Consider the following 23,240-nt stretch of genomic DNA (forward strand, 5'->3'; position numbering starts at 1 on the left):
TTGGTATTGAAAGTATTTTATTGTAACAGCAATTAAGAACGTGTGTGTGTGTGTGTGTGTGTGTGTGTGTGTGTGTGTATGTGTGTGTGTGTGTGTGTGTGGTAGTGTGTCCCCTTCTAGCATCCATTTTCACTTCCAGGTGCGGGGTGTCTGTCTGTCTGTCTGTCTGTCTGTCTCACTCTGTCTGTCTGTCTGTCTCTCTCGCTCTGTCTGTCTGTCTCTCTGTCTGTCTCTCTGTCTGTCTGTCTCTCTCGCGCTGTCTGTCTGTGTGTGTGTGGAAAGTTACGATATATTATATACCGTATATCCCATTTGAGCCCTCTGACCCCTTCTAGCCTCCACTTTCACGTGTGTGTGTGTGTGTGTGTGTGTGTATTTCTGACCCCTTTTAGCCTCCACTTTCACTGCCGGGTCAGATTGACCCGAATACCATCTCTGTGATATAGACATGTAGGGGGGGGTTCCAAATGCATGACATGAACCATTTTAATTTTTCCTTGTTTATTGCACTAATTAAGGTAAGGAGAAGAAGTTTCATACAAAAAAAATACTTGAAAGTATTTTTCGTAGATTTTCAAATTTTCAAACGGGTCAATTTGACCCTGAATGTAACAGGAGGGTTAATAATACAAGACAGAATGATATGATGATATCCGCGCTACGGGTGCTCCGTGCATGCATGCAGTGACATGTAATATCCAAGGATTAGATACGGTTGGATGCTGCTGTTTTGAGCATTGTAATATATTTATTTTTACTATGTTATTTATTTATGATTATCTTTAGGCTCAGCAAAGATTTGATGTCAGCTATTGCTGTCTTTTTTTTTTAGTTAATACTGAAATAGAGCCCTGCTGTTTTGTTAGGGCCTTTTCTTTAAATACAATTTTAAAATGTCAATACATTAGCTGTCCTTTTTTTAAATGTCTATGCTTAAGTTTTTCTAGGTGTTGCTATCTGCTTTGTGTAGCGTGGTTCTACAAGCAAGTCAGTGCATTCATTGGGTGGTATGTATCAGAGAGTTACAAGGGTCTGTAAATGCAATGAAAACAATTGGCAACAGCAAATCATTTATATTAAAAATTTAATTTTTACTTTTGAATACTTCAGTACAAAGGATGTATTGAATAATGTAAGTGATATATGTGTACACATATAAATCATTAGTCAAAACAGGGCTACATTTGATTGATTTATAAAAGGTATATGTGGTCAAATGAAGAGCCAATTGGGAGCCGAGCCAAATGATCCGGCTCACTAAAAAGAGCCGGAATTCCCATCACTAGTCTGCTCCTTGCAGCAGCTCACAGCAGCTGCGAGCAGCAACGAGCCTCTCAACCGACCAATCAGAGCACACTGGGCTCACAGGGAGGGGGGGGGGGGCAGGAGCTCCAACAAGCCGTTTAGGACAGAGTGAATACACAACACATACTATACAGAGATGCTGTATGAGAAACCAATGTGAGTTTGGAAAATTGCACAGTATACATCTATTTTAGTATACCTTCTATGCTCTTAACCTTTTATTTTTATTTTTATATTGTCATATTTTATCCAATATGCTCCTTTAGATAACTTTTTACTTATTGTTCCTTATAGCTTTGTGAAGCACCTTGAGATGACGTTGTTTTTAAAGTGTGCTATATAAATCAAATGTATTATTATTATTATTATTATTATTACCTCAACAATGGAATTATGATCAGTAGAAATGGCCATGACATGGGACCTTTAACACTGTTTTGGAACAAGTTTTATTGTTTAACCGGAAGTAGCTGCAGGGTTTTGAGAGGATGTTAGCTTAGCTTGACTCTGGTCCAGTCATTCGCCCTCTGAGGACGGTAGCTGTTAGCTAGGAGTGCGAGCAAATCCACAAGGATAACACACAGACGCGTATAGCCTGAGGTAGTGTAACATTACTGTTTCTGTCAACTATCTGTGTGTCTTTGTGTGTGTCCGGGTGTTATTCTGTTAGCTGGTCTAAAAGCAAACAATCACCAAGGCTAAGTTAGCTCCCTACTTTAGCTCAGTTCATCCCCGGACAGTTTTTAGCCTTACTCAGAGCGGAAGTGTGCTATGTGATGTCACCTTCAGAGATGTTACATTACATAACAAAGGTCACAAACATAATTGTTACGCGTTATCATTTTGAGTACTCCTGATAACTGTCTGCTTTGTAACGTTGCCTTACTACATCCATAGAAATAGCGTATCTGTACGTCCCGCCACTCCTCATCAGTGCAGAATTAACGGGACAGTTCCATCGTATCTGAATGCTACCACAAAACTCTAAGCTAAGCGTGACCGCGCACAGTAGACGTGCACGTGGCCAACCACTGTCCAGGTGACTGCCAAGAAGCACGAGTCAATATCTGAGTCATGACAGGGCACGTGCTTTATACATTATGTGCAGTACCCACTGAAAGAGTCGCTTAAGTAGCCAAAGCAATGGCAAATTATTTTTACCATAGTTGAAAACAATCAAGGACGCGTCACCTCCAATGTCAATATATATATATAATACTTTGAAATATGACTTTAATGTTGACCTTTTTGTAATGTTTTTAATATGTCATGTGTTCTGATTTTAATTATGTACTATCGTAGCACACATTCTTATTGTGTTACCACATCATACATCCTTTATATCTAACTGACCAGCTTCAAGTACATTTAGTACTTTACATACTAAATGTTTAATTTGTTTTTAATTAAAGGTGGGGTAGGTAATTTGGGAGAAACCAGCTCGAGTGCGCTAGAATTTGAAAATACACAGCCGGAAAAAATCTGCCACTTCCTTACAGAGCCTCTCCTCCAACACACACGAACGCGCACATGACCAATGAGGGCACGAGATAAGTTTGTGCACAGATGGAAGGCAGACAGGCAGGTAGGCCATCCAGTTATTTTAGCCGGGCCGGCTAAAATGATTGGTCGTGCTTTTTACAGTACTACGGCTTCCACAGATGACATTTTTTTATGGATTTGTTGTCAAAGCACTTAAGATATTCATTGCTATCGGGATGTTAAGAGCATTCCATGGAATATAACAAAAAGTGTATCTCGAGCCGGTTTCTCAAACTTACCTACCCCACCTTTAAGTCTTAACTTGAGTACAATTTTGAGGTATTTTTACTTGAATAGATTCAGAAGTTTCTTTATTTTTCAAACAGCGGGGAAATGTAAATTGTTACAGGAAAGGGGACAGTGCAGATTAAGAGGCATAATCTAATTGAGTAGATTAACATAGAAACTGTTAAAAGTTCAAACTTCTACTTCAAACAACTGTTTTAAAGTTTCTCGACAAAACTTCATTTTACAAGACAGGGACTGATCCTAATGAGCTTTCAACTATGCTATTCAAAATCAAAAGCAGAATGAGTGATTCTCCCAGTATTTTCTTTTCTACGTGTCTAAAAAAACCTGCAGCCTACCACGAGCAAGCAGCTTAAGAACACCACAGCTTGGTTTTCCTGTGAGTTATTACTGTTAAGCAATGAACAGGGGGATAAATAACTGCTGTTCAGGATCTGACAGCTTCTGGCCCAAGGACACTTTGACATGTTGATAGCCAGGCCTGGGGATCGCCAAAGCCCCTGCTAGACAAAGTCTACTCTATACAGTCTATGGTCTTCTCCCCCCCTCTTCACACAGAAGATACACACTTGATTTTCAGTGACTAATAATCAGTAAACTCACTATCCATAGGACGCACCTTGATTGGATTTCCCTGATTATAGATGTTGAAATTAGCTTCAATTGGAATGGAAATTGTGATGTAAAAGGGTTTACGACATGCATGCTCTCTAAATAAATGTGTATCTCTGTGCAGATGCAAGGGGCTGGTCCATGGGAGTAAGCCGACTGGATGTCTTTTACAGAAGACTGCTCCTCTCCAAACTCTTCATTGGGGGATGGGGGAAGCCTGAAGACCTCAAGAGGTAACATCAGAGAACTGCATTTTTTCAAGGTCTTGTTTACCTTGCATTATATTTCAGATGTTTCAGTGACAATGGATTTCATTTCAGTATTTACTTAATTATTCAGCAGGGAACTTTGAAAAGAACATATCTCCAGTTATCTTTTGTTTCTGCTTTTGTTGGAGGTGTGTGGGAGTTTTGCCATAAATAAATCGTCTGTCAGATGCTGTCTAGTATTTAAGCTTTGGGTGGGTAATTGAATATTTAGAGGACACACATTTATAGTCAGCCCCTCTCTATGCCTGGTTTATGAGCCACAGTAGCTCCTGTATCTTAAAGTTGTGACTAGGCTTAAATATAAGCTGCTTATTATAAGATAAAGAAAATGTTGTTAAAGACTGTGTAGTGTCATTTGTGCGTAAATAAAACCCAGTCTATCAGACGATTCTTTTCTTTAAAGAGGCCCTTTTATTCTTTTTGGGGTTTCCCCTTTGCAGTTGTGTTTTATAGGTAGTTGTGCATGTCAATGGTCTGCAAAGCTGGTTTCAGACAGAGGGTGAAAAGAGGTGCTGCAGCACAGGCAGTATGAGAACAATAAAGAGCTTTTTGAACATTAAAGCATGGAGACATGTCCCAGTAGAGACACTACATACTGATATACACCTGAACATCAGCAGGAGAGGACTCTTTAAAGTAGAGACACTACATACTGATATACACCTGAACATCAGCTGGAGAGGACTCTTTAAAGTAGAGACACTACATACTGATATACACCTGAACATCAGCAGGAGAGGACTCTTTAAAGTAGAGACACTACATACTGATATACACCTGAACATCAGCAGGAGAGGACTCTTTAAAGTAGAGACACTACATACTGATATACACCTGAACATCAGCAGGAGAGGACTCTTTAAAGTAGAGACACTACATACTGATATACACCTGAACATCAGCAGGAGAGGACTCTTTAAAGTAGAGACACTACATACTGATATGCACCTGAACATCAGCAGGAGAGGACTCTTTAAAGTAGAGACACTACATACTGATATACACCTGAACATCAGCAGGAGAGGACTCTTTAAAGTAGAGACACTACATACTGATATACACCTGAACATCAGCAGGAGAGGACTCTTTAAAGTAGAGACACTACATACTGATATACACCTGAACATCAGCAGGAGAGGACTCTTTAAAGTAGAGACACTACATACTGATATACACCTGAACATCAGCAGGAGAGGACTCTTTAAAGTAGAGACACTACATACTGATATACACCTGAACATCAGCAGGAGAGGACTCTTTAAAGTAGAGACACTACATACTGATATACACCTGAACATCAGCAGGAGAGGACTCTTTAAAGTAGAGACACTACATACTGATATACACCTGAACATCAGCAGGAGAGGACTCTTTAAAGTAGAGACACTACATACTGATATACACCTGAACATCAGCAGGAGAGGACTCTTTAAAGTAGAGACACTACATACTGATATACACCTGAACATCAGCAGGAGAGGACTCTTTAAAGTAGAGACACTACATACTGATATACACCTGAACATCAGCAGGAGAGACTCTTAAAGTAGAGACACTACATACTGATATACACCTGAACATCAGCAGGAGAGGACTCTTTAAAGTAGAGACACTACATACTGATATACACCTGAACATCAGCAGGAGAGGACTCTTTAAAGTAGAGACACTACATACTGATATACACCTGAACATCAGCAGGAGAGGACTCTTTAAAGTAGAGACACTACATACTGATATACACCTGAACATCAGCAGGAGAGGACTCTTTAAAGTAGAGACACTACATACTGATATACACCTGAACATCAGCAGGAGAGGACTCTTTAAAGTAGAGACACTACATACTGATATACACCTGAACATCAGCTGGAGAGGACTCTTTAAAGTAGAGACACTACATACTGATATACACCTGAACATCAGCAGGAGAGGACTCTTTAAAGTAGAGACACTACATACTGATATACACCTGAACATCAGCAGGAGAGGACTCTTTAAAGTAGAGACACTACATACTGATATGCACCTGAACATCAGCAGGAGAGGACTCTTTAAAGTAGAGACACTACATACTGATATACACCTGAACATCAGCAGGAGAGGACTCTTTAAAGTAGAGACACTACATACTGATATACACCTGAACATCAGCAGGAGAGGACTCTTTAAAGTAGAGACACTACATACTGATATACACCTGAACATCAGCAGGAGAGGACTCTTTAAAGTAGAGACACTACATACTGATATACACCTGAACATCAGCAGGAGAGGACTCTTTAAAGTAGAGACACTACATACTGATATACACCTGAACATCAGCAGGAGAGGACTCTTTAAAGTAGAGACACTACATACTGATATACACCTGAACATCAGCAGGAGAGGACTCTTTAAAGTAGAGACACTACATACTGATATACACCTGAACATCAGCAGGAGAGAACTCTTTAAAGTAGAGACACTACATACTGATACACACCTGAACATCAGCAGGAGAGGACTCTTTAAAGTAGAGACACTACATACTGATATACACCTGAACATCAGCAGGAGAGGACTCTTTAAAGTAGAGACACTACATACTGATATACACCTGAACATCAGCAGGAGAGGACTCTTTAAAGTAGAGACACTACATACTGATATACACCTGAACATCAGCAGGAGAGGACTCTTTAAAGTAGAGACACTACATACTGATATACACCTGAACATCAGCTGGAGAGGACTCTTTAAAGTAGAGACACTACATACTGATATACACCTGAACATCAGCAGGAGAGGACTCTTTAAAGTAGAGACACTACATACTGATATACACCTGAACATCAGCAGGAGAGGACTCTTTAAAGTAGAGACACTACATACTGATATGCACCTGAACATCAGCAGGAGAGGACTCTTTAAAGTAGAGACACTACATACTGATATACACCTGAACATCAGCAGGAGAGGACTCTTTAAAGTAGAGACACTACATACTGATATACACCTGAACATCAGCAGGAGAGGAGTCTTTAAAGTAGAGACACTACATACTGATATACACCTGAACATCAGCAGGAGAGGGCTCTTTAAAGTAGAGACACTACATACTGATATACACCTGAACATCAGCAGGAGAGGACTCTTTAAAGTAGAGACACTACATACTGATATACACCTGAACATCAGCAGGAGAGGACTCTTTAAAGTAGAGACACTACATACTGATATACACCTGAACATCAGCAGGAGAGGACTCTTTAAAGTAGAGACACTACATACTGATATACACCTGAACATCAGCAGGAGAGGACTCTTTAAAGTAGAGACACTACATACTGATATACACCTGAACATCAGCTGGAGAGGACTCTTTAAAGTAGAGACACTACATACTGATATACACCTGAACATCAGCAGGAGAGGACTCTTTAAAGTAGAGACACTACATACTGATATACACCTGAACATCAGCAGGAGAGGACTCTTTAAAGTAGAGACACTACATACTGATATACACCTGAACATCAGCAAGAGAGGACTCTTTAAAGTAGAGACACTACATACTGATATACACCTGAACATCAGCAGGAGAGGACTCTTTAAAGTAGAGACACTACATACTGATATACACCTGAACATCAGCAGGAGAGGACTCTTTAAAGTAGAGACACTACATACTGATATGCACCTGAACATCAGCAGGAGAGGATTCTTTAAAGTAGAGACACTACATACTGATATACACCTGAACATCAGCAGGAGAGGACTCTTTAAAGTAGAGACACTACATACTGATATACACCTGAACATCAGCAGGAGAGGACTCTTTAAAGTAGAGACACTACATACTGATATACACCTGAACATCAGCAGGAGAGGACTCTTTAAAGTAGAGACACTACATACTGATATGCACCTGAACATCAGCAGGAGAGGACTCTTTAAAGTAGAGACACTACATACTGATATACACCTGAACATCAGCAGGAGAGGACTCTTTAAAGTAGAGACACTACATACTGATATACACCTGAACATCAGCAGGAGAGGACTCTTTAAAGTAGAGACACTACATACTGATATACACCTGAACATCAGCAGGAGAGGACTCTTTAAAGTAGAGACACTACATACTGATATACACCTGAACATCAGCAGGAGAGGACTCTTTAAAGTAGAGACACTACATACTGATATACACCTGAACATCAGCAGGAGAGGACTCTTTAAAGTAGAGACACTACATACTGATATACACCTGAACATCAGCAGGAGAGGACTCTTTAAAGTAGAGACACTACATACTGATATACACCTGAACATCAGCAGGAGAGGACTCTTTAAAGTAGAGACACTACATACTGATATACACCTGAACATCAGCAGGAGAGGACTCTTTAAAGTAGAGACACTACATACTGATATACACCTGAACATCAGCAGGAGAGAACTCTTTAAAGTAGAGACACTACATACTGATACACACCTGAACATCAGCAGGAGAGGACTCTTTAAAGTAGAGACACTACATACTGATATACACCTGAACATCAGCAGGAGAGGACTCTTTAAAGTAGAGACACTACATACTGATATACACCTGAACATCAGCAGGAGAGGACTCTTTAAAGTAGAGACACTACATACTGATATACACCTGAACATCAGCAGGAGAGGACTCTTTAAAGTAGAGACACTACATACTGATATACACCTGAACATCAGCTGGAGAGGACTCTTTAAAGTAGAGACACTACATACTGATATACACCTGAACATCAGCAGGAGAGGACTCTTTAAAGTAGAGACACTACATACTGATATACACCTGAACATCAGCAGGAGAGGACTCTTTAAAGTAGAGACACTACATACTGATATGCACCTGAACATCAGCAGGAGAGGACTCTTTAAAGTAGAGACACTACATACTGATATACACCTGAACATCAGCAGGAGAGGACTCTTTAAAGTAGAGACACTACATACTGATATACACCTGAACATCAGCAGGAGAGGAGTCTTTAAAGTAGAGACACTACATACTGATATACACCTGAACATCAGCAGGAGAGGGCTCTTTAAAGTAGAGACACTACATACTGATATACACCTGAACATCAGCAGGAGAGGACTCTTTAAAGTAGAGACACTACATACTGATATACACCTGAACATCAGCAGGAGAGGACTCTTTAAAGTAGAGACACTACATACTGATATACACCTGAACATCAGCAGGAGAGGACTCTTTAAAGTAGAGACACTACATACTGATATACACCTGAACATCAGCAGGAGAGGACTCTTTAAAGTAGAGACACTACATACTGATATACACCTGAACATCAGCTGGAGAGGACTCTTTAAAGTAGAGACACTACATACTGATATACACCTGAACATCAGCAGGAGAGGACTCTTTAAAGTAGAGACACTACATACTGATATACACCTGAACATCAGCAGGAGAGGACTCTTTAAAGTAGAGACACTACATACTGATATACACCTGAACATCAGCAAGAGAGGACTCTTTAAAGTAGAGACACTACATACTGATATACACCTGAACATCAGCAGGAGAGGACTCTTTAAAGTAGAGACACTACATACTGATATACACCTGAACATCAGCAGGAGAGGACTCTTTAAAGTAGAGACACTACATACTGATATGCACCTGAACATCAGCAGGAGAGGATTCTTTAAAGTAGAGACACTACATACTGATATACACCTGAACATCAGCAGGAGAGGACTCTTTAAAGTAGAGACACTACATACTGATATACACCTGAACATCAGCAGGAGAGGACTCTTTAAAGTAGAGACACTACATACTGATATACACCTGAACATCAGCAGGAGAGGACTCTTTAAAGTAGAGACACTACATACTGATATGCACCTGAACATCAGCAGGAGAGGACTCTTTAAAGTAGAGACACTACATACTGATATACACCTGAACATCAGCAGGAGAGGACTCTTTAAAGTAGAGACACTACATACTGATATACACCTGAACATCAGCAGGAGAGGACTCTTTAAAGTAGAGACACTACATACTGATATACACCTGAACATCAGCAGGAGAGGACTCTTTAAAGTAGAGACACTACATACTGATATACACCTGAACATCAGCAGGAGAGGACTCTTTAAAGTAGAGACACTACATACTGATATACACCTGAACATCAGCAGGAGAGGACTCTTTAAAGTAGAGACACTACATACTAATATACACCTGAACATCAGCAGGAGAGGACTCTTTAAAGTAGAAACACTACATACTGATATACACCTGAACATCAGCAGGAGAGGACTCTTTAAAGTAGAGACACTACATACTGATATACACCTGAACATCAGCAGGAGAGGACTCTTTAAAGTAGAGACACTACATACTAATATACACCTGAACATCAGCAGGAGAGGACTCTTTAAAGTAGAGACACTACATACTGATATACACCTGAACATCAGCAGGAGAGGACTCTTTAAAGTAGAGACACTACATACTGATATACACCTGAACATCAGCAGGAGAGGACTCTTTAAAGTAGAGACACTACATACTGATATACACCTGAACATCAGCAGGAGAGGACTCTTTAAAGTAGAGACACTACATACTAATATACACCTGAACATCAGCAGGAGAGGACTCTTTAAAGTAGAAACACTACATACTGATATGAAACTGTAAATGAACATATTAGATCCCCTTTAACATTTAATATTTTATCAAATCGCCACCAAGATGCACTTCTAATGTACAGAATATGCACAAATCCTGACATTAAAAGGTAAGAGTTGTTGACATTGTAAGTTGATATGCATCCATACAATCAGTTTCCTCTGAGTATATATTCTACTGTATTAAACAGATCAGTGCTCCTGGGGAACCAGTGATGAATCAGATGGTTCTGTACTGATGTTGTGCTCTTCTCTCTTCTGTTTGTGTTTTATAGAATCTTTGAGTTCCGTAAGTACATTGGTGACAGAGAGCGGTGCAGGTCTCTGGTGCCTGAGGACTATCCCGTTCACATAAATAAGGTACTCCATCTGTTCTCTCTTCAGTGCACACTAGAATAACTGTTTTTGGATGCTAATAGATAGGTGTGTTTGTTCCTTTGTGTCCAGACAGAGGAGCACACTGACTATCAGATCCATGAAGGGTTCTTCATCTCTCCTCTGGAGCACCTGGTTCCTGGAATCCTGCCTCCAGAGGCTGTCAAAGCCAGGTACAGACATGATGACCTCCTCTACTTCTATGGATGGGCTTCTAATGTACAGAATATGCACAAATCCATTAAATGTAACACATTTTTAGACCATTTAAATATCACATCAGTGACACACTTAAACGTACATTTGCTATACATTGATTATAAGAGCACAACCTCAGTCTGTTGTAGATGCTTCAGAGGTGGTGAGTGGGTGTCTGCTTCTCATAGTGTCTCTGTGACCTGTAGGGTTGGGCTAGTGTAAACATTTTCAAACCCGCCTTTTAGCCAAATACCAGATCGGACTGGTATACCTAATTCTACCCACCAAGTGTCGCACTTGAGTCAGCAGCCGCCCATGTCTTTTTAAAAATGTATTATTCATCTATTCAAGATTATACACAAACGATGATCATACACTCTGCATACAAAAAAGTCCACATCAGGGGCAGACATGCAAAGCAACACAAAATCACTTAAAGTAAATTAAAAAAATATATATTTGTATCATTTTTTATAGTGCTAATATATTGTTTTAGTTCTTAGTTGAACTCTTCAAAATGTGGTTCGGAGTCAGCCCTTCTCCTTTTTTTGGATAGGACATTTCCCTAGAAATAAAATGAACTGCACAAAAAAAACAAATCTGCTTCCATACCATCAGCTTTGACGGACATATGTCTCTGTCCTGGAGTTGTCCCGTTTTCTTTTAATACAAATATTGCTAATACCAAAAAATTCTACAATACATACATTCATAAACTAAATGGCAAATACTTTTTTCTTATAGATTATAAAATGTACAGGAATATTCAAGATCAAGTCCATATCGTTGCAGTGTCTTTTTAGCAGGATATATTGTGTGGGAAATAATTAAAAAAGAAACCTCATTACCTTTATTATTTAGCAAAAATGTGTTTCCAATTGATGTCTCCATAAAGTGAAGCCCAGGCGAATCCCTTTCTATGCAATTCCTAATGTATTTGTTTATATGTTAGTAATGTCCTTCGCCGCCCATGTCTTTGTGTCCTGTTGCTTGGTCTGTATGGTGTGATGACCCAAGATGGCGACCTGCACCAATGGTTTCACTTTTTCTTCTGGGCTTACTCTGCCATTTCTCATCTCTTATAACCGCCAAAAAAACCACGACATGAGCCTCCATGCGCTTCTTTCCACCCTAATGGGAATGTGATCTTCTTAATGTTGTCTACCTCAGCTCGGCGAAGACAGCCTGTCTCACACGGTATTATTCCGACCACAAAATATATAAGCAGAGCCAGTTGAATCCAAAACAGGATTACAACTGGTCCAACACTAATGACGTTATTCAACATACAAAAAAAGTCAATGCAAATGAGAGAACTTCAATGGAGGAATTGGCACGCTCCAAGGAGTGCATGGACATGGGATGATGAATATATTTCATGTCATCGTTCCCTGTCCAAGGTGCAGACTGGAGGAAGTGTTAAAGATGACATCAGTCTGGACAGCGAGCGAGATCAGTATGGACAACCAATGATTAACATTTGAATAAATAAATAAGACGTGAAGAAATAAATAATTATAACAGAACAATGCATCCCTTCCTCACTCGTTCCCATTGGGCAGCAACAATGTGCCCCCCCTTCTTCTGTCTTTAACCCAAATCTCTGCAGAGTTTTTTTTACTGTTGTCCTATGCCATATTATTCCGTCTCCAAATGTGTTTCCCCCTAACAATTACCACAATAACAACGTTTCTCGCGGGTAATTGTAATGAAAAATAGTTAAGGTTGTTTAAATGACAGCAGTTTATGTTTAGTGGTGCTATTTTTTCTCAATTTTTCTAAACAAATAATGTTGACAATCTGAATATTTTAAATATATTTCAGGTCATTTTATCACAGTGTTGGTCTGTCATTAAACAGGGCAGAACCATTAATGTGGCCTTTAACAAGACATAGTTATTGAATCATTCTGCCTTTCAGCCACAGAGTGGATTCTGTGTCTTTACAGTGTTTGTGTTGTTTCAGGTTCCAGTTTATAGTCCCTAAGAAGTGGCAGAAGAACAGACCAGTATGTATCCACTTGGCAGGGACGGGAGACCATGTAAGGCGTTACACATTTCACTCTCTCTATCTACACGTAACCTGAACCTTGTGTGTATGAAGTGTACAAATCTCCCCAAGCAGGTACTGATAGATTCAGTACGGCCAATAGTAATGCACCTGAGGTCCTGATTGATTTCTCTTGTCAATGTGCTTTTTAGCATGTGTCTTACTGTGGATTTTGAGTTTAATATGAATAAATGCAATATTAAACAAAGAAAGTTAAAGACTTGCCTGGTCTTAGTATTATTTATTCGCCAAGTTACCATCTTCTTGTTTGCAACACTTCAAAGCCCGGCTGGGATCATTACACAGCTTTCTCTGTTCCTTTGCCTCTTTAAGTATTAATGACTGTGTGTGTCTCTGTGTGTGTCTCTGTGTGTGTTTCTGTGTGTAGTTCTTCTGGCGTCGGCGGACTCTGATGGCCAGGCCGATGGTTAAAGAGGCAGGAATGGCTTCGCTGCTTCTGGAGAGCCCTTATTATATCCTTCTATTTTCTGATCGCATCTGCTTCCCACTTTTTATTTTTCCTTTTAAAACTGTTTTGTGGGACAAATCACTCAGTAACCAAAGCAGCAGTGGTCAAGATATCCGAGTGCTAGGTGGTAATTCTTGTAGCAAAGACTGCTTGATCACTACAGCCCTTTGAGCTAAAATGAGGTGGAATATATATAGAAGTATAGTTAGAAGTGAACTGTTGTTAACATGTTTTAATCCTTGACTGATCTTTCACATGGCTACCGTAAACCCAAAGACCAACTGTAAGTACATTTCTATTCACACACATGACCTGAATGATTGATTACCAATTTGGCCTTTTTACATTTAAGGCGGAAGTAGATAAAAGTAAGCTTTCAGTTTAGGAAAAGAAAAGCATAAATCAAAAAAGTTTGAATCATTTCACAGAGATAAAAAACCCTGCCAAAGCAAGTACAGTTTGAATCTGATATCTACATACACAACATCATGCTTACATTGGAGTGCTTCTCTTCTTTATGGAAGACATCTGAGAGGTAGAAATATGAATAGTGTTTGTAAGGTCCGGGGGGGTTGCTGATTGGTAAACCATGTATTTAGTACAGCAAACATCAGACACACAACAGGCTGTAGTGTGTTTGTATTGATACAGTACAGCCTTCAGGATACTGGAGTTTCGAAGTGAAGAAAGATATTGATAAGTAAGATCTTACATACACAGGTGCAGCATTATAATTACAACATTCAGTCGTTTTGTAGCCTTATTTAAAAAAAAGAATGGAATTTCCAACATCAGTGTGTTTTTTAAACAGACATTCAATTCTATGATTCATCTATTTTGGCAGGCAGGACTATTATGCACTATAGAGCTGTCAGTACCACAGACATATTGAGGTTCACTACCTTTCCTTTAATGGCTGTTATTTTCAAGGTGTGGAAAATCATGGAGAAAATAAGTGATATTAATGCTACACTCCAGGGCATCTCTACAACTCCTACATTCAGATGGCAGTGGATGATATAGTCAGTGTAGCCCAACTGTAGTATACAGAGTTGACCAACCTTTGTCTATACAGAATAGACTCATGTTGCAATCAGGATGACACAATTATTGAAAAAATGATTTAGCCAGTTATTTGGCAAAGCAACAGTTGTATGAAACACAATGAACATGTGGATTGTGATCAAGTTTGGGGGGTAACAGATTACATGGAATGGGATTACGTAATCAGGATTAAATAAAAAGTAAACTGTATTCCCCTAATGTTTTAATTAAGAATTATATATTATAGTTAGACGACTGTTTGAATTTTATTTTTTGCTTTTCATTTAGGCTACTTTCATTTCTCTTTTTCGATTTTGATCCTAAATATCTTGGTTTCTTCTTTTATAAGGTCACATTTTTCTTACATAATACACTTAAGTAAAAAAAAGAAAGAAAAAGTCTGTTGGATTTATTTGCATTGCATTTGAGGTCATCCAAAAGTAACAGAAATGAATCAGGTTACATTACTTTTATATTGTGATACTCAGATGACATTACTGATTACTACAAGTAGCTAGTAATTGTAATGGAATACATTTGTAAAGTGTTACCCTCCCAACCCTGATTGTGATACAGGAGTCATTGCAGACATCTATGGTGTGGTCTGAGGCTTTGTTTCTCATGAGTGTTGGAATCCGTCCTCTGCTCACAGCCAAGGCTGCGCTCGTGGTGGTTAAACATATATATTTTCAATGGACTTGTAACACTGGGATTATTTCAGTGTTAAGTAAACAGGGACATTATTTGTGAGTACTTTAGGCGGTCCTGTCTAAAGAATGTGTCAGACCTGCTTGTGATGGGAGGGGCTTTGATCCTGGAGTCAACAGTGCTTCTCCGTTGGCTGGAGAGAGAAGGGTACTGGCCACTAGGAATGACTGGCATCTCCATGGGAGGATATGTGAGTCATCATAACAGCACACATTCTGTCTTTTGATTTGTTAATGCACTTTTCACTTTGATTTTCTTTCATCTGAACCATATATTCTAAACAACCAGACCATATGCTTGCCACCCTGGACACCCATTATCACCAGCACCTTCTTTATATGTGAAAGTATATGTTTTGCTTGCAAGCTTGCATACAAATACCAGTGGGTCCATTGTAATACCTCATCTCACCAAAAAATCATATTTTTCATGTCTTGTGTGTCTTTGTGTGTAGATGGCGTCCCTGGCGGTGACAAACTGGCCAAAGCCCATTCCTCTGATTCCCTGTTTGTCCTGGTCCACTGCCTCAAGTGTCTTCACCACGGTAACACTCTTTCTATCTCAAATAGACCAAGTCAGTTATTAGAGCAGCATTACAATTGTCATCATAACCAAACATTATAGTTGGTGTTATTTTTTTTTTTTTACATTACATTTAATTAGCTGACCTAAATTAAGTGCAATTTACAATAAAGTTACAAACTCAGAACAACAAGAAAAAAATATATACACTTCAAAATAAGCCAGACCATTGTGAGAGCTAGTGTTTAACTTCCAAATGGGCGATCGCGGAAATGTTGAGTACCCCAAAGTTTTAATTTTAGAAATGTATAGTACGAGTCCTCAGCACATAGACTGTTTTGGTCTTTAATGCTAATCTTTAGCTAAATGATTCACATTCACATTTACACCTTGTTAAATAACCAACATCTATGATACATCTTTTCAGACCTGGATACATTTGCTTTGACAGAACATGGTTTATTGTGAAAAAAACACATTTACCACTTTACCATGTGCTTCTCTCCATCACAGAAACATAGCAATGATGGATGCTTCCTGAAGTTATGGTCACATGACAACAAAAGTGCACAGTTTGTTAGATACAGGGGGTGGGTCAATGTACCCACTGGCTGATCTCCCCCCACCCTCCCCTCCGACCCTGTGTTTGCAGGGCGTGCTGAGTAAAGCAGTGAACTGGAAGGAGCTGGAGAAGCAGTATGCCATAAACTCAGTGTATGAAGAAGAGATCATAAAGCTGTTGGAGTACTGTGGGGTAGGTTATGCTTGAACTCTTTTGAAGGATCGCTTTCTATACAAGGAATGATTGGAAATGTCTACATTCTGTATGTGATGTCTGGATTTCTCACCAAGGATTCTGCTAGAGAAATAATCCCTAATTCAGAACACATACATGAACACCCATTAGCAATAATAAGTACATTGTATATTTTGCTCTGTGTCCGCTTTTATCAGGTTGATTCCTTTAAGATGGCTCCAGAATTTGCGAAGAATGACAACTCTTTGAGCCGGTCTGGAGATGTCCGAGTGTCTGTGGGTCAGAGCACCAGAGCTGGAGGGGAGGCCGAGGCTGAACTCGTGGACCAAGTGTTATCATCAGGGACCAGCGGGGGTGGCCTCGGATATCTGCCAAGGTCATTGATTTACATACAGAGTTTGACTCTTTGCCTTTTTTAAGGACAAGGCATAAAATGTTACGTTATATCCACTATCGTTTCCCTCCTCACCTTTCCTTCTTTTTGTTCTGCTTTCATATGTTGCATGCTTCAACCGGCACAAACTTTCAAAACATACTTTAAATGCAGCAATATACCATTTTCCCTACAAGCCCAAGGCCAGCCAACTGCCTTCCGAATCCCTTTCTTTGTAAAGCTGATTTTCTTCTCTTCTTCTATAGAAGCCCAGGTGCAAACAACCCACTGCAGGGGACGAAGACGGAGTCGACAAAATGCTCTCGACCCTCATTACATCGAGAGTCTATAAGCTTCATGAAGGGAGTGATGGATGAATGCACACACATGGCCAACTTCTCTGGTGAGTTTTAAGGTGCAGATCCGCAGGCTATTTTTCAGTTTAGTAGCTAACATAAAAAGGACAGAGGAACCACTATCATAATACTATCACAGCTCCTTTATCATAAAGGGACATTGAAACGGCTCTTAACCAATTTACAAAAAAAAGGCAACTGTGGTTTCGCCTGGCAACATCCATGATCTGTGTTTGACTCGGAGGTTGCAAGGTGCAACACGGGCACCGTGGTTCCCAGCTGCCTCCAGTTCTACCACATTAGCAGTGGCGACTGGTCATTAGGGGCAGGTGGGGCACAGCCCCACCTAGTGTCAGCAGAAAGTATTATAAATAATGATTACAAAAATGCAAAAAAATAAATAAAAAAATATATAAAATATATTTTAAGATCATGTTTAATCATCTGATTCGTCTGTACATTGCTGTTTTAGTCTGTGTTCTTCTAATTAGTGTGTCTACAGTCACAGTGTGTGCCTATTGAGCTGTTTAGAGCCATGTGGGACAAAACCTGATTATGCCCCTTCCTCTCGCTGTGAAGTCAACGGTGACTGTAAAAACTTCACTGCGCATGCTCAGAGTATTTTGTAATGAAATGTGTGTGGCAAAAAAATAATGACCAGAGGGGCATGGAGCTACCATCCCCACCATACGTCATCTCAAATCATTCAGAGCTGATTGGCTGTAAGTACGTGTGCCGCGAAAAGTGTGGTGTGTGAAGAGGAGACGAGAGAGCTGCAGTGACGCGTCCTAAAACCAGGAAGTAAGCACAAAAAAGCAATGAGATTTCTCCAGAGGATTTTAGAAAATAGCTCGAAATAAGATCTGTGGGAAACGTACCTGTTAGATAAATGCACGTTTTGATTAGCCGGATAACATCCACATGTCTACCCTACTTATATAATTTTTTTATCATAAATCTATGGATTAGATTTATGATAGACTTTTGAAACTACAAGAACATAAGGAGGACTTTTACAAAAAAGTAATAGAAATGTTTGTCCAGAAGGATAGGCAAATGGACTTCATCTTCAAGTCAAGGTAAGACCGCCATTTTATTGAAAATGGGATCTTACTAAGAGAGAACAATTCAATATTTAAATGATAAAATGACATTTTTTGGGTATCCTTTTGTTGAACTGTCTGTTTAAAATTAATCGAAGCATCAGACAAAAAAAGCTTTTGAAAATAATATTATATTTTGGTTTAGGTCAAAATATAATATTTGTAAACCTGAAGAGTCAGTGCCAGTGCCTCACCAGCCATGAACCTCACTGCACATCACTGCAGAAGCTTATATATAGACATCTAAGTTTTTTGTGCCCCACCACTTTTGTACATATAAAAACGCCACTGCACATTAGACACCACGTCTGTTGTTTTACCCAACAAAGTTACAATGACATGACAAAGGGACTGGAGTCGCCCTTTGCCTCGCTCTGACCCACCCAACAGCAACATTGCAGCAAATGAGCTAAACCGTGAAGTGAGGTTAACAGTAAAATATTTTCAATTTCTATAACTTACTTGCAAAAACTGGGTAGATGTGATCTTTTCTTCTACTATCTGTTAAAAGATGAGCAGCTGCATTTGTGACCAGTTGATTCACTTTCCCAGTTGGGAAAGTGTTTGGGGGGGGGGGGGGGGGGGGTTACCTTGGTTGGTTACCTTGGTTGGTTACCTTGGTTGGTTACCTTGGTTGGTTACCTTGGTTGGTTATTGGCTAATGGTTACACAACCCATAAAAACATTGTGACATCACAAAGTGGTCAAAATCTGATCAGCTGATTTTCAGAGAGGTTTTTATATAAATGGATCAGGTCCAAAAGAGAGGGGGTCATTGTTCCTGAAACTCTCCAAATCTCTTAACACAGAGGGGACACATATTAATGTATAAAAGACTTGAACAAGTGGATTTTGAATAATAGGTGACCTTTAACACTGAAAACAATGAATCACAATAATATAACCCTCATTATATAAAAGCATGTATGACCTTCTTAAGATTAGGTCGATAGAGGAAATACTTTTTAGAAGATCCTTGAAGTTAATGAAAACGTGATTGAACCACATTTTCAAAAGAAAGGATTCTGTTGAATATTAGACCCAGGTTTTTGCTGCAGGTTTGACATATGTAGACCGTCGAGCTGTCATCTGTAAAACGTGATTTCCTGTATATTTGTCAGTGTCAACATGTATCTGAATTAGATCTGTCCTTCCCACTGTCCCAGTCCCTGTAGACCCCAGTCTCATTATCGTGGTCCAGGCCAAAGAGGACGCCTACATCCCCCGAACAGGAGTGCTCAGTCTGCAGGAGATCTGGCCCGGGTGTGAAGTCAGATATCTGAATGGAGGACACATCAGTGCATATCTGTTTAAACAGAGTGTCTTTAGGTAAACTCCTACTCAGGATATGTGTTGTCTAGTATCACGTGGTGTGTTCCTGTGTTTGGTTGTACCTAGGTAAACTCGTGCTCACCAGAAAACAAGTTTTATTTGACTTGTGACACTCTCCCATTTCTGAGCCTCCTAGTATGACCTGATGTTATGTTATGTTGTTGGAGTTAATGGTCAGTAATAAGTGATATTGGTGAAGACCTGCCACATTTGACTCTTTTCTTTCTCTGCCCAGTGGGAACAAGTCATGCTGGGATTAGAGCCTTTTAGTTTAGTTGCCAATTTGCTGAACCCGGAAATGTTGAGTACCCCAAAGTCTTACGAGAGAAATGTATAAGAAGATAAGAAGTACTTTATTGATCCCAATTTGGTAAATGTTTGTGTTGCAGCAGCATAAAAAGACATTGCATTGTACAATACAATTGAAAAGACTAGAAATAAACAAGAAAGTAGAAAATATACATGTTGAATTACAAATGGAATTACAAATAGTAATAGTAGGGGTCCCCAGCGCATAGAAACTGCCGGATGCTAACTTGCATATGTTGGGCAATTTGAACAATTACCATTACCTGTAGATCATTTACAAAGATACCTAATCAATCTTGTTAAAGGCCAAAATGATGTCTGTACACACACCAGCCAGTAACACTATCATGAGTGATGAGTCTCTAACAGAGAAACAGTGGACTCGCGTCAAGTCCATTTATTCTTGAGATCATATCAATATTCTAACCTTATCAATTGAATAGTTGAAGACCTCCTGTTGTAGAGCTTGTGAAAAACAACATGTGCACACTTAAGGATGCTACAGCTGTTATTCAATCACACATTAACCATGTGCTGTCCAGTGTTCATTTTGGCAGCTATTTTTGATTTAGTCTTAGTCTTTAGACGGAAATGGTTATTAGTTTTAGTCACATTTTAGTCCTTTTTATCCTTCATAGTTTTAGTCTAGTTTTAGTCGACGAAAACTCAAAACGTTTTAGTCGATGAAAAATCTTTACATTTTAGTCAACTTTTAGTCAAAATGTTTTCTCTCTTTAAACTAATTCAGTCATATTTATATAAGTTATAAATAAAATATATATAATGATGTTATTATATTGTACTGTACTTGAGTAAAATGTTGAGGTCCTTGTACTTAACTGGGGTATTTAAGTATTTTGCTACTCTGTACTTCTACTCCACTACAATTCAGAGGTAAATGGTGTACTTTCACTCCCCTACATGTATTTAATAGCTTTAGTTACTTTACAGATCTGTATGAATGATGTGAAATATAATCAAGTGTTAAATCAGACTTTAGTTCCACCTGGAGTAAATTCACAATCTACCCTGCAGTATACAAAGTCATTCAAACTAGCTGCACCTTTACCAGCTTTGAGAACACTTTAATGATCAATCATTATAAAACATATCATATATATTATTCTGAAATGGACCAATCTGCACAATGACTACTTTTACTGTCGCTACTTTAACTATATTTTGATGAGAATACTTTTCTACTTTTACTTGAGGAACATTTTGAATGCAGGACTTTTACTGTAACAGAGTATTCCTATACTCTGGTCTCGTCTCGTCAACGAAACCAAATATACATTTCGTCATAGTTTTTATTATCAAGAATGTATTTTTAGCTTGTCATCGTCTCGTCTTTAGTCATGTAAAAAAGGTCGTTGACGAACATTTTTCGTCATAGTTTTCGTTGACGAAATGAACACTGGTGCTGTCAAACTTGGGGGTGCAATTTTTGTTGAACGGTAAAAAACGAATTCAAATGTAAACCCAGACTGTGTATCGTGCTACATTTTGTGTTGTTGTTCTTAGAATTGATTGCATATCTGTTTGTTTCTCAGACAGGCCATATACGATACATTCGACAGATTCTGCCTGAAGTATCCCAACCTGCACTAGCCATGGCAGGCTGAAGCCTTTCCTCCCTGAAACTGCATCAGGATCCCTGGCTGGAAAATGAATGCCTATCTATAGACCAGCTGTCTAATGTATCACATTACCTAATTCTTGTAAGAGATGAAAACTGTTGAGTATCAAATGTGTTGTTTTCCAGTCCTGCCAGTCTGTAGTTGTCAAACAACACTCAGGCCTCTAGCTTGATTTGTTAAACTGGTGTTAACAGACTGGTGAAATACCGTTAACAGTGTGTTATTCATATTTGACATGGAGAAACTCTGGATGGAAACACACCCTGTAACATTCTAATGGGAAAAACAATCAAGTAATGTTAAGTCAATTCAGCTCACTGTACAGACACTTTTCTAACTGAGAATTGATTAATGAACACTTTTAGCAGATGTCATTGTTATGCAAATAGAAATGTTATTGGTTATATTTATAATCAATACGATTTTCATAAATTCAACTCGTTTTTTATACCATTACCAAGGTAAGAGAACATGTAGTAGTGGGCAATCAGTCGAGTTGAGTCGATTGCTGTGCTTTCTAGAAGATTATGAAAACCAGGGTTTAGCATCATGTGAAAAATGAAATTGGCATAGAAAGATTCATGTGGACTATCAATCTGTATATTTCATCTTATTAATACCCATCCAACCACGAAGAAAAAGGTTTTAAAAACAATATTATCAACTGACACATTTAAAAAAAATGTTGGGATGAAAAATCTAAAATTAAAAAGAATGTACTAAAAAGGAATTTAGTAATAATTAATAATACTGCATCACATTTTTCCAACAACAACAAGCAAGAGACAAGACAACGTGGAAATCAAAAAGCATTACACTTTTTTGAAGTTACCCTAAAATTCAATATTTTTGTATATAACTCCTCCTCAGCTACAAGGCCAGCACGTGTGTCCACATCCTCAGGGAGGGTCTCTCCACTGTAGCACGCTGAGAGAGGAGAGGGGACAGGGCAGTGAGGAGGTCTTCAGCAGGATTGGCCATTTTGGGTTACAGAAGTCAATATTGTTATATTTTCCTGTTTAGCCTCTTGATGGTGCTGTTCCTATGAATAAATACAGATAGTGATAAAAACTGTGTTTAGGGTTAGCTTGTGTTTTGTAAAAGTAACATGACTTTGTCTGGGGTATGTACACATAACCCGTACATTCTATGAGTTAAAAGTGTGTCTCAATGACGTAAGGCAGGGGTGTCCAAACTGTTTCCACTGAGGGCCACATACAGAAAAACATACTGAGGATGGGCCCCTGACTAGAGGTGAGGTATACTGTTATAAGTTAAGTTATAAGTTAGCAAAATCAATCAAATGTAGGTAAATGATGCTTGATACTA

At 39.0% G+C, this 23,240-nt stretch overlaps 1 protein-coding gene across 1 annotated transcript; it reads left to right on the forward strand.

Moving 5' to 3' along the window:
- Nucleotides 1-1,791: 1,791 nt before the first annotated feature.
- Nucleotides 1,792-22,987, forward strand: abhd18 (abhydrolase domain containing 18). Its single transcript, XM_034134360.1, has 14 exons — nt 1,792-1,905; nt 3,833-3,941; nt 10,952-11,036; nt 11,124-11,224; nt 13,215-13,290; nt 13,687-13,771; nt 14,023-14,050; nt 15,571-15,709; nt 15,974-16,063; nt 16,694-16,795; nt 16,996-17,174; nt 17,438-17,574; nt 19,797-19,959; nt 21,825-22,987. The coding sequence occupies exons 2-14, from the start codon at nt 3,850-3,852 to the stop codon at nt 21,880-21,882; spliced, it is 1,335 nt and encodes a 444-aa protein (XP_033990251.1). The 5' UTR covers nt 1,792-1,905; nt 3,833-3,849; the 3' UTR covers nt 21,883-22,987.
- The last annotated feature ends 253 nt before the right edge of the window (nt 22,988-23,240 follow it).

Source organism: Trematomus bernacchii, unplaced genomic scaffold, assembly GCF_902827165.1.
Source record: "Trematomus bernacchii unplaced genomic scaffold, fTreBer1.1, whole genome shotgun sequence".
Classification (NCBI taxonomy): domain Eukaryota; kingdom Metazoa; phylum Chordata; class Actinopteri; order Perciformes; family Nototheniidae; genus Trematomus; species Trematomus bernacchii.

Excerpts from the sequence above, each read along its gene's own strand:
- abhd18 (XM_034134360.1), top strand. The coding sequence starts at position 3,850 with ATGGGAGTAAGCCGACTGGATGTCTTTTACAGAAGACTGCTCCTCTCC. Across the intron at positions 11,037-11,123 it reads ATCCCGTTCACATAAATAAG|ACAGAGGAGCACACTGACTA; the intron begins GTACTCCATCTG and ends CTTTGTGTCCAG. Across the intron at positions 17,575-19,796 it reads ACACATGGCCAACTTCTCTG|TCCCTGTAGACCCCAGTCTC; the intron begins GTGAGTTTTAAG and ends CCACTGTCCCAG.